The 12199-nt window shown below is 35.1% G+C and overlaps 1 protein-coding gene across 8 annotated transcripts in view; it reads left to right on the plus strand.

Moving 5' to 3' along the window:
• Positions 1–12199, plus strand: part of ITPR2 (inositol 1,4,5-trisphosphate receptor type 2) — a 529604-nt gene that overhangs the window by 418399 nt on the left and 99006 nt on the right. For all 8 annotated transcript variants that reach the window (XR_013522736.1, XM_054238248.2, XM_078339073.1 and 5 more), the window contains 3 exons: positions 396–588; positions 3017–3142; positions 10579–10754. Coding sequence is in view for 7 of the 8 variants with exons in the window: in XM_054238248.2 (XP_054094223.1) it covers positions 396–588; positions 3017–3142; positions 10579–10754 (495 nt within the window). In the remaining variant the exon portion in view is untranslated. The remainder of the gene's footprint in view (positions 1–395; positions 589–3016; positions 3143–10578; positions 10755–12199) is intronic.

Below are 12199 nucleotides of genomic sequence, written 5' to 3' on the forward strand. Positions count from 1 at the left end.
TTCATGTTAAAACCAAAAGCAAGGCCGGGCACAGTGGCTTATGCATGTAATCCCAACACTTTGGGAGGTAAAGGCAGGTGGATCACCTGAGGTCAGAAGTTTGAGACCAGCTTGGCCAACATGGTGAAACCCCATGTCTACTAAAAATAAAAAACTAGCTGGGTGTGGTGGTATGCACCTGTAGTACCAGCTACTTGGGAGTCTGAGGCAGGGGAAGAACCCCAGAGCAGAGGTTGCAGTGAACTGAGATCATGCCACTGTACTACAGCCTGGGCAACAGATTGAGACTCTGTCTCAAAATAAGACAAAACAAAACAAATGAAACAAAAAAACAAAAATAAGTCTAAGGCTGAGGTGACCAAATGTCTAAAAACAATACAAATTAATGTTTTCAGATTGTTCGGCATGATAGAACAATGGAACAAATTGTTTTTCCGGTCCCCAATATATGTGAATACCTCACTCGAGAATCCAAGTGCCGTGTGTTCAATACAACTGAAAGGGATGAACAAGGAAGTAAAGTGAATGACTTTTTCCAGCAAACAGAAGATCTCTACAATGAAATGAAGTGGCAGAAGAAAATCAGGAGTAAGTACAATAAACTGAAATGGTTAGTTTTGTGCATAGTGGTCGGTAATTTGATACTTTGGGACACATGATACACTTTATTAAATTGTTTTGTTAATTTCTTGCCAGTCTGATGTTACTGAAGTCACTTGCAGGCTTAAGGTGTCTGCTTAGTCTATCACTGGAGCCGAGACACCTGCAGCTTAATGAAAACAGAAAGCCCTAATTAATTACATCATCTCTTCGTGATGATCCTGTTTTTTAATAAATATTATGAAACGCAGGGTTGCAGCTGTACGTTTCAAATGTTGAACAGCTGCAGGTTTGAAGTCCATGAATGGGCCCTGACTGGCCTATCAGTGAATAGGATTGAGAGACATCGTCTCTGGTGCACTATTCCTCTATTGTCCTGCAATTGAAGGGATTGTTTCATGTTTTGCTGAGTGTAATTCTTTCTCTGAACGTATCTTTACCTCCCCAAATCAAACAAGCTATACATTTCATGACACTTTTGTTTAAGTAGAGCAATGTTATAATATTACAGTTAAAAATCAGCTTAGTACAGTTCCCATGACTTATCGGTTAGGTTCCAAGTCTATTACGAAACTGCATTTTAAAATTTTAGAAATTTTAAATAAACTTTAGCTTATTTTCCAAAATAAGAGATCTCATGAGTTTTTCATAAAGTTCAATGGGGGAAATTCTTGAGTAGGTCTTTTTTAGTCCCTTGGAGTTTTCTAGACAAACAGGATATGTTCTCAATACTACTATTCAATAGTATTTCATTATACTAGTTTTCAGGAACTATAATGGATGTGATTTATGAATTTGAATGGTGCTTGAGAAATATCATCTATAGGGGTATGGCATGCATTTTTAGGCTTTTAAAGCAGGTGTGTTTTTTTTTTTTAATTAAAATTACTCTCCTTTAGCATTTTACCATGTAGAGCCTTATGGAATTCAGTGAAAATTTTGGGTGTCCAAAATACATATGAAGACACTATATATTTTCTCCTTGACAATAAATTGAATAATGAACTAGTGCTGTGGTGGTGGGGGGGGCGGTTGGGGAGTCTGTGCTTTTAAAAAAATAAGTGCTTTGTCATTTACCAAAAATTAAATCTTAAAATAATTTTCAGTGCACATTTTACTTTAACATTTAGAAGCAGCTAATTATGAGGTTATAGGCAGAATCTAATTCATTTGGTGGATTTAATAGTGAAGATTTGTTGTTACAAATGCATGCATCAACATCTTCTAATTTTGTCTTAATAGTCTACCTTTAAAAATGAGGACTCCTAATTCAGGAATGGTGGAGATGCAGATGTTTATAGTTTGTGATATGTTAGTCAATTAAATGTCATAGCTAATCATAGTATATTTCAACTGGAATGTTCCCTTCCAAGGGAAGGGAAACAAGATATGCTGAAGAGAAATACAGTTTGTAAGTAGGCAATAGGCACTAGATTGAAATTCACAGGATCTATCTACAAATTTTATTATTTCCACTTGAAAATTGGTGTGCCTTTGGCTTCAATTTTTTAAAATCCTGGTGTTAAGTTTTTAAAAATTAGAGAATGGACAAGACCTATAGGAGCCGTGTGAGTGCCCAGTGCAGGCTAATAAATTTGGCTGTCATTGAAACTTACACGGATTACAAATCTATTCAGTTACTTAACAGAGGTGGAAAGAACTGATTTTTGGTTAATGTAAACTGTATTCGACTGGCACATTTACTACTTCATTTCTGATGACAGACACACAGTCGTCTACTGAATGTATTCAGCAAAGCCTGTTCCACTTATTAGCTATTTTTATTATAGTGCTTATTTTCTTCTGCTGTTTCAAGCCCAACAAGTTCTTAGGAAGATTTAAGGTTTAAAATATAGATAATTTTATAAATTACTAGTTCCCAGTTAGGAATACTATGCCACTTGATTAGGTTTCACAGTTTCAGGTAAGTGTGACTGTGTCATAGGAATTTTCATTAGGAATATATCTGTGCTATGGGTTTGGAGTTTTTTTTATTTGACTTTAAGACATGGGAGTGGGACCAATTTATCAATATTATCAAATTATATGAGGAAGTATATCATTTCATTAAAAGGGACCCCAGGCTACTGTTAAACTGCCTTCCCCCGATCTGCTCTGTGAATACAGAGAATTATTACAGAATCACTTTTTTTGACCATCTTCAGCAATTGCAAAATTACCCTTCTACAGTAGTTTAGGTCTAAACTGGCTAGAGGATGGAAGAAGGAATCAAATAGCAGATTCCTTTATGGTTCTGATTGTTTTTAACAAACTCAAGTCAAATATTTATTTAAATACGTTTTTATAATAGTTTACAAAAAAAGTGCATTTAGTAAAATATTATTTCGGTAAGCCTCATGTGTTGAAACCAAAATTTATTTTCCTCTTCTATTCCTTTACGCTTCTCGCTTCCTAGATAACCCTGCACTGTTCTGGTTCTCGAGGCATATCTCTCTCTGGGGGAGCATTTCCTTCAACCTGGCTGTGTTCATCAATTTAGCTGTTGCTCTCTTCTACCCATTTGGGGATGATGGAGATGAAGGCAAGTGCTTGTTTTTCCTTAAATGATAAATGTTTTAAAGTTGCCACTTAACTATTTAGAGCTTCAAAATAAGAATAATTTCATTCCTGTTAAATGGATTTTTCTATACTTGTTGGAAGTAGAGTATGATGGTATGTATAATAGGTGGAAAAGTATGGTTAATAGAATTGTTATTTTTCAAAAAGCTCATATACACAATTGTTAATAGGGCTATATTACATCTTGGCAAATAAAGCAAAGAAAAGATTTGTTATTGCTACCTAATTATTATTACCCAAAATATTTTTATACTGTTTCATCTGAATCATGCAAATGACAGTTCTGAGCCCAAATATTAATTGTTGTTACCTAAATACTGGCATTTATATTTTACTCTCTTTGTTTTCTGTCTTGTTTAAGGTTTCTATAATGAGCATACATGTAACCTAAAAATAATTTTTAATTCTATGGGAAGTCAGGGATTCTCAATAGAATTAGATGTTTGTCATCTCAGGTTTCAAAAGCAAAGAGCATAAAACAATATAGTAATAGAAAAAATAAAGGATACTGAATATAAAACTAATATTATGAAACTAATACAAAAGCAAAAACATGAGAAACTATACCATTTAAGTGAAGTGAGAAATATAGGAGAAATATACTGAAGCATGAAACTTTGGGAAGTAAGTTTTGTGTAAGTTTGGTGGAGAGCATGGAAAATATGTTACAGGCTTAGGTTACAGTCTGGTAAATAACTTTGGAATGGGCATAGAAAGAATGGCTTGGAAGAAAAGGTGAGAGAAATTGCCTAATAATAACTATGAAGTACTTTCGTGTCTCACCATTTCATAGGATAACTGTGAGAATTTAATGACATGCTTTAGGTACAGCATTTAGAATAGTACCTGATAAACTTTAAACAAAGTTTGGTGGTGGTGGCTGCTCTTTAAAAGGTACATATTTGTACTACAGAAGGAAGCCTAGTGGAAAGACAGAATGATGAGAGCAGCAGGTATTTCAGCCTATTTCAGATGAACTGGAGTGGGCAGGAAAGGAAATGGGAGTCTAAGAGTCATTTGCTGTTTTACAAGTTCATTACAGGTAACATAGACATCAAAGTTCTAAACTTTAGCTGTAATCTGAGTGGTCATGAATAACCACTGTTTTTGGAAGGCGTACTGATAATAGAAGAAGAATATTAGGTAATGGAGTGGATGTGCGAGTTCAGTAGTGGTGAAAATGTAGCAAATATTTGGCCATCTATTACAGAACAACTGCAAATACATCAGAAAGTAAAAACAGCTTTCTCTTCACTGTGTTTAGTCTTCTTCAGTGATCAACTCATAGCACAGAGGAATATAACTCTTGGGAGGAAATAAGTCCAGCATGAAATGATAAATTAATATCATCTGCACACAGAATGCTGAAAAATTATAGAGTCCCAATTAATAGAAGCATAACATCTTAGAAATGGAAGCAATTCTGGAAATCATCTAACATCAAGCACTCATTTGACAAATGAACAGATGCAAGCCCAGAAAGCCTAAAAAATGGCAGTATTAGAGTAGAAGGCTAAACCTTTTGTGTCCAATCTAGGACCTTTCTCTATGGATTGGAAGCATGTCAATAACAGGTGCCCCTTCTTCATACAGGACCTAATTTCCCTTGAGTTCCATTCCATGATATCCTTTTCTTGACCACCAGAGCCAATGTATGTAGCCTCTGCTGCCACCTATTGTACATGAAACATAATGGTGATGGGAAATGCCACCCCTCTGGGTAGTTGCTCTTTACTCATTCAGGAGAAGCAGAACACATGGTATCTGTAATACTTGCCTGGCCAACAATAGTTGTAACAGTAATACTGATAATAATAACAGCAGCAGATGTTGCTCACCACTTAGATAGGGTCAGGCAAAATGCTAAGCACCTCACATACATTTCACTTCATCTTCCGGACAAATCTGTATTTTGCATAAGGAGAAAGAATATTCTTATGGATGAAGAAACTGAGACTGAAGATTTGCCTAGTAATTAGAATCCAAAAATATGTTTTTTTAAAATAAGCTCACCGGGTATTGCTGGTGCAGTTGGTCCTTGAACAAGGACTTGAAACTGCCTATATGAGAGGACTTGGAATAAATCTCAGACAGAAATAGGACTAACAAATGCAAGACTGGAAGAGATGATGCTTCGTCTTCAGATGCAGATGCAGACTTTACTTATGGAAAAGGACTGGATAGGAGTTAACAGTAGTAATCAAGGTAAAGGCTCAGTTTAGGATATCTAAGTGGATGAGGTGCTTAGAGGGAAGGAAAGGCATGGGCTACCATTCTGGCAATATCAAACCCAAGGTTGTGTCTGGGTTATCTGGTTACAGTTCTGGATGAGTTATTTCATTATAGCTTAATGAATAAGGTTAACATTTTGGTCAGGATTCGCTTATTTTTAATCTGTTACACACTGCATAGCTAGGAATGCTGAGGAAACAGAGCTAAGACTCATACACACACTTGGCCATCAGAATTGTCTGGAGAAGGAAAACTCTGTGCTGAAGGTAAAGGTTCTCTGATGCTGGATTTGGTCAAACGTTGAACAACTGTATGCTGGGGTTACTACGAAGGGACTTAGAGATGGATGAGATTAAAGATGGATTAAAATTCCTTCAAGAAGTGCTTTAAAATGATGGAGACATGTCAGAGAACACAGGATCCAACTTGAAAGGTCTCCAGGTGGTCAAATATGAGAAAATTTTGAGAAAAAGATTATTGACAGTGATACACTACCTCCCATAGAATAAAATAAGAATCCAGGAGTTCCTGTTGATAGTGGGAAGAGAAAGCTCTTTTTGTTAATAATTGTATACCAGTTAATAAATGTAGACAGAATGATGGAAATAGAATGTCACCATTTGACAAACATCACAGTAGTAAAATTATCAGTAGATGCTAAAATTAATGGGTGACTATATGATAAAAGTATATAACCTATATATAATGTGCAAGTCTCTCCCCATAATATACTTAATTGTGAAAGGAAAAATAATAATAACTATAAAGTGGGGGAAATCACTTTAAATGATCAGCATTAATGGTACCAGTAATGAGACCTAGCAACATCATGTGCCTCCTGGTACAATCACTGACAAGGATGTAACATCATTTTCCAAAAATGAATAAACGGAGAAAATTTCAGACAAACCCCAAATGAGGGGTATGCTACAAAATAATTGGCCAGTACTCTAAAGTTATCAAGCTTATGAAAGACAATAAAAGATTGAGGAACTATCTAATTTAAGAGACTAAAAAGACATGACAGCTAAATCCCATGTGTGTCCCTGGTTCAGAATAAGGACATAAATCGGGAAATTGACCAACTTTGACTAGACAGATGATTAAAATGGTCTATCATTGTTAATTTCCTGATATTGATCATTGTAGTTATATGAGGCGTTGACATTTGGGGAATCTTGGGAAAGGATAAAGTTAAAAAAGAAAAAATAATAAATGTAAGGATTCTCTCCAACCCTGAAGTTCTTGACTCAATATAGGAGTTGATTATGAAATTATCTGGTAAATCTTGGACCAGAAAAAGACCTCTATGCCTCCCTTCTAATCTCAGACCCTAATACATGCCATTCCCAATGTGGTGGTGAGAACAGAGGGCCTGGCAGAGGGAATGAGCTGTGTATGCATCCTCCAAGTACATTTCCTCATCTGAACGCCTGAACTACTAGGAGTTTCTTGTGCCCGAATATTTGGTTCACACCTGAGTTACGATATTAACTGAGAGAGTAGTTTTCCTCCTCAATCAGGTAATGGAGTACAATAACTAAAGGGAGACTAATAATTAGTACAATAATTATGGGAGAGACAATTCTAAGAGGACCAGCCTGTTGCACACTCTTCACCCTCTACTGCAGATAGAGAATCTCCTTTAATTGCCAGGCTTTGAAGAGCTTGGTTTGAATTTGTTCAGGACTCCAGGATTATTTCTTATGTCTAAAGGTTTTGGTTTTGGTTTCTTTGTTTGGATGATTGGTTTTCGTGGCTGTTTGTTTGTTTAACATATGCTTCTCTAGAAAAGAAACGTGCCATTGTAGAGGAATGAGGCTATGCTGGTTGTGGCTGAAGCAGCAGCTGCTAATGCTGGGAATCTCCTGGATGTCCACTCAGAAGCTGACAGTTACCATGCCAGCTTTCCCTATCCGGGATTTCATTTGGCAAAGGCAGACTAGTTAGCGGAGAAAATTGATGCTATGGGAATGTCTTATATCAAGATAGCATGTGATTTAAAAAAAATTATATTTGAATTTGTAGTGTAATTCTTTTTTTCCCCTCAAGTGTTTTGTGTTAAAGAAAATGAGTTCTTTATGGTGATTTCAATTCCTTCAACTTAACTATTGATGGAGTGCCTCCATGTACCAGCCACTGTACTAGGCCCTAAAAATACAAAGATCAGTAAACTTGTCCTTGCCCTCAAAGAGTTCACAGTCTAATTAAGGGACCAAAAAATGAATAAGGCACAATAGTAAAGACCACCTAGGGATTTATGAGTGGATACCTACTTTAGCTGGACTGAGGTAGAGGAAACAGAAAGATCTCATGAGGCTACTTGGAAGGCAGAGGAATGGAGAGAAACAAGGAAGTAAGAAGCAGCATGTTCTGCACAGGAAACTACAGAGTCTGCATGAGGTAGATAGCAGAGTGCCAGTGTGTGAACTGGATTGAAGTTTGCAATTTTGCTTTCTGAATTTGCTTTTATAAAGGATAAACTTCATACTTTCTAAGATTTAAAAATGTGTAGGGTAAATTATAAAATTTTTTGTATTTAAATAATATCATGCTTATTATAGAAAATGGATACATATATAAAGCATTAAGCAGAGAAAATGCTCCTTTCTTCCCACCATTAATGGGTAAAGAATGGATTTGAAAATCTGTACTTTTGGTTGGGTGAGGTGGCTCACGCCTGTAATCCCAACACTTTGGGAGGCCAAGTCAGGTGGATTACCTGAGGTCAGAAGTTTGAGGCCAGCCTAGCTAATAGGGTGGAACCTTGACTCTACTGAAAATGCTAAATTTAGCCAGCCATGGTGGGGGTGCCTGTAATCACAGCATCTTGGGAGGCTGAGGCAGGAGAATCACTTGAACCCGGAAGGCAGAGGTTGCAGTAGCTGAGATCACATCATTGCACTCCAGCCTGGCTGACAGAACAAGACTCAAAGAAAATCGATACTGTCTTCTCTAGAGTTTCTCAGAAAGACTTTAGTTCTTTTTTTTTTTTTTAGCATTGAATCTTTAGATAGAAACCAATATGATCATTCTTACAGAAGATAATTACAAATAGCTGTTTTAAATAACTTTTAGGTTTATTCATTCCACAAATATATATTTAGGATGAACGTATGTGCAAGCTACTATACTAGATACTCTTTGAGTTCTTTTCACAAAGGGATCAAACGCCCAGTTTTAAGTACATGACTATAATTTCTGTTTGATCAAGGGGAAATCTTGGCAAACCAGGTATTGTCTTAGAAAGAACAGTGAAGAGATGGATAGCTTATCAGGAATTAGTGACAATGCACAGTGTGAGTATTTATGACAAATTATTCTAGAATAAGGATGTGACCAAGACATTGCTTATGAATTATACTGAAAAGTCAAATAACTGGCTCAGAGTTATAAATGTGTCTTGAAGATATTGTCAGTTTTAGTGAACTTAAAAGCTAAGCTGCATGACTTGGGGAATTGATAACTGGAGACTTAATTATTTACTCAAAACAAACTTACAATCGATTTTTGTTTATTTACTCAATCAACAAATTTTTGTTTGTTGTTGCATAACAGGCATGATAATCGGTCTAGAGATGGTCCTCACTCTTAGAATTTACATTCTGACGGACTCTCAAGTCCCAATAAGCAAGAGAGAATGTTGAAGGTGTTACTCTATGGCTCTTATACAGCTGTGAGGTCAAGGCAGTTGGTGGTCAGCCTGTATTTTGGTAGATGTAGAGTGCTTACAAGCCATCAGTAGGGCTTCTAAGCCCTACTTACAAGCCAAACGTGAGTAGGGTACCTGCATGTTAGCATTGCAAGAAGACAGGAGTTGAAGGCAACTTTCAAAGCAGTTTACCCTTTTTCTTTCCCCATCTCCAAATTAATCTTAGATTATAAATTTGGTGAGGGGTAATATCAAATCTCTCTTCCGAAGCTCCTTTCATCATTGTTTGCTTTAGGAGACAGCATGATAAGGACAAACCTTGCAAAAGTAAACACGTCTAAATTAATGCTGTTCATTATCTGATTTTTTTGCTTGTCTTTTAACAGCTGACAGGATCTTCCTACCTATTTTTGAGATGTTGCATACACTACGAACTAACAGTTTATACAGAATTCATTAAAAGAGTCAGATAATCCCAGGGTTTTGATGACAGTACAAAAGCTATGCACACCAAGCCCTTGAAGTGTTTTGCATGCAGTAGCAAATTTTATAAATAAAGATAAGAGGTGTGGTCAAAATAATAAGATCATTAGTGCATATTTGCCAGAGGACGTAGTGGAAAATCTCCATTTTGTTGTTTCCTTTCTATGTTAGCTTACAGACTTGTGTTTGATGCCCCAGAGCTGATCCAATCAGCCCAAGAATGTTGCCTTTTAATTTACTTCTGCTAATGTGGCACCACATGACCTTCAGAGAGGGATTTCTTGAATGCACATGTCAGTGCAAATGTCAATGAATTGTACTACTTATTAAGAAAAAAATTTTTTGAACCTCCCTTTTGAGAGTTCCTAATAAATCTTATGTGTAACAAAGTTCATTTTTTAAGATATTTGGAATGTGAATTTTCTGATGATTAAATAGCTCAAAATTTTTTTTAGAAAAAAAGTTGGCCTTCAAATACACACTTGTGCTAATATTCATACACATATATATGCAAGTGTGTTCAGCAGTAAAAGGTTATGTCTATTTTATAAAGGCTAATTATTCTACTAGATTCTTCAGAGAAATCTGGAATATGGAAACTTGATACTAATAGGACAAGACAAGGTATGAATTTAATTTTTTAATGATTTCACATGATTTAGCTATATATCTAATGGTCATTAATCATAGATTTTGAATTAAGGTTCCCAAGAGAGATGTCTATCAAATGTATTTAGCAAATCATCCCCATATGAGAGAAAGATGAGCAATTCTCAGCCTTAATAAAAGGAACATTAACTAGTGAGTATTCAAGTAGCATGAAAGTATTCACAAACTTTCTGGAAATGTAATAATGAGTAATGTGTTCAAAGACATTTCCTTGAAATATTGAGAATGTAGAAGGCATCGTTTTGAAATTTAATGGATTATGGCTCTGACTTATGATAGCTTATAAAGTAGAGTAGCAAATATTTTAGCATTTTTTTAAAGTTTTATTCTTAGTAACAATAAATTTCTTCCACATTTTACAGGTACACTTTCTCCACTGTTCTCGATTCTTCTTTGGATAGCAGTTGCAATCTGCACATCTATGCTGTTTTTATTCTCCAAGCCTGTGGGTATTCGGCCATTTCTTGTATCAATAATGCTCAGATCAATATATACAATAGGTCTTGGGCCTACATTAATACTTCTTGGTGCAGCTAATGTAAGTACTTTACTTAGTTTTGTACTGTTATAGAATTAGCTTAAAAATATATGAAGTATAAAAATATAACTGTATGATTTTAATTCATGTATGCATAGTGAATTCTAATTTATTGTAAATCTAAATTAACCAGAGCATAATTTGTACACTCTTTATTTAATTTTGAGTGGAAGAAAAAAATGATAAGTAAAAGATTGCTATATTAAAGAAAGTAACATTTGGGGCATGACCTAGTTCTGCCATCAATTTAATCCAATCCAGTTTTAATGTGTTCTGCAGCCTATACCCACAGCTATTGACAAAAATGACTGAGCCATTGTTAATATTCCAAAGTGACATCCTAAATCATCCAAAAAGGATTAAATTATGTTCAATAGAATTTTGAAAGTGAGTACCTTTCATCAAATGACCTAAGAGAAAAGATTTCTATATGAGAAATATTAAATTTGGCTTTTTTTAATGTGAACAAATACTATTAACTTACGAAAGTCAGAGAGGAATAATCTTTGACCAAATTTTTAAGTATTAGAATAAGGACGCATATTTTTAAGCTTGAGTAAGGTGAGTTTAGAATAAGTAAACCAGAGTAGTAGTACTTTCAGAGTAGTCATACTTCAAAAAGCAAGTGATAAATTTATAGAAATAATCTTACCCAATAAATACAATTTCAACGGGACTAGCCAACATTATGCATGGCACAGCCATACAGGGATAGAAAAAGGTAAATCATCAGACTGATGAAATAACAAATGGGCAGGTAAGAAAATAAGTATTGCTAATCTATGTGTTGAATACCTAGAGCTCTTTCGATCTTTTACTGGGTTCTAACATGATGTCCTATATTCTGGTATCTGTAATTAGAACTAATCTCCCCTACTACATTATACCATGCTTAAGGATTGATCATTCAATATCAAGAACATTATAGGTACTCAGTAAATATTTCCTAAATAAATTAAGGAGCGAGTGAGTGAATGAATGAGCAAACAGTTACGTTTATATTCTTATATATTTACAGTGGCTTGCACATAAATATGTAGCAAATATTTGAGAATAAATCTTTACTATTTAGTAAATACTTATTTAATAAATAAAATGTGTTTATTTTACTTATCTATTAAAATGAATTAATGAAATAGTCAACCAGACTTTCAAGAATTATGGCCAATTCTGTGTTTCTAGCCTCTATTTTATTACAATTCTTCAAAAATTAGACAGCTCCCAATTACCTAGAACATTCAGTAAACCAAATTACCAGTTATCCTCAATCATTGTCAATAAAGGGAAGTGTACTATACCTACAAAGAAATCTATCAGAAAAGAATTTTGTAAAGGACCAAATATTCTGTAAGTTTCTTGAGGACAGAAGTTGTCACATTTATAACCTTAATCCTACCTGCCTCACTCCTTCCCAGCTGGCATTGAAGCATTCAGAAAGTGTTTAC

Source organism: Callithrix jacchus, chromosome 9 (assembly GCF_049354715.1).
Source record: "Callithrix jacchus isolate 240 chromosome 9, calJac240_pri, whole genome shotgun sequence".
Taxonomy (NCBI): domain Eukaryota; kingdom Metazoa; phylum Chordata; class Mammalia; order Primates; family Cebidae; genus Callithrix; species Callithrix jacchus.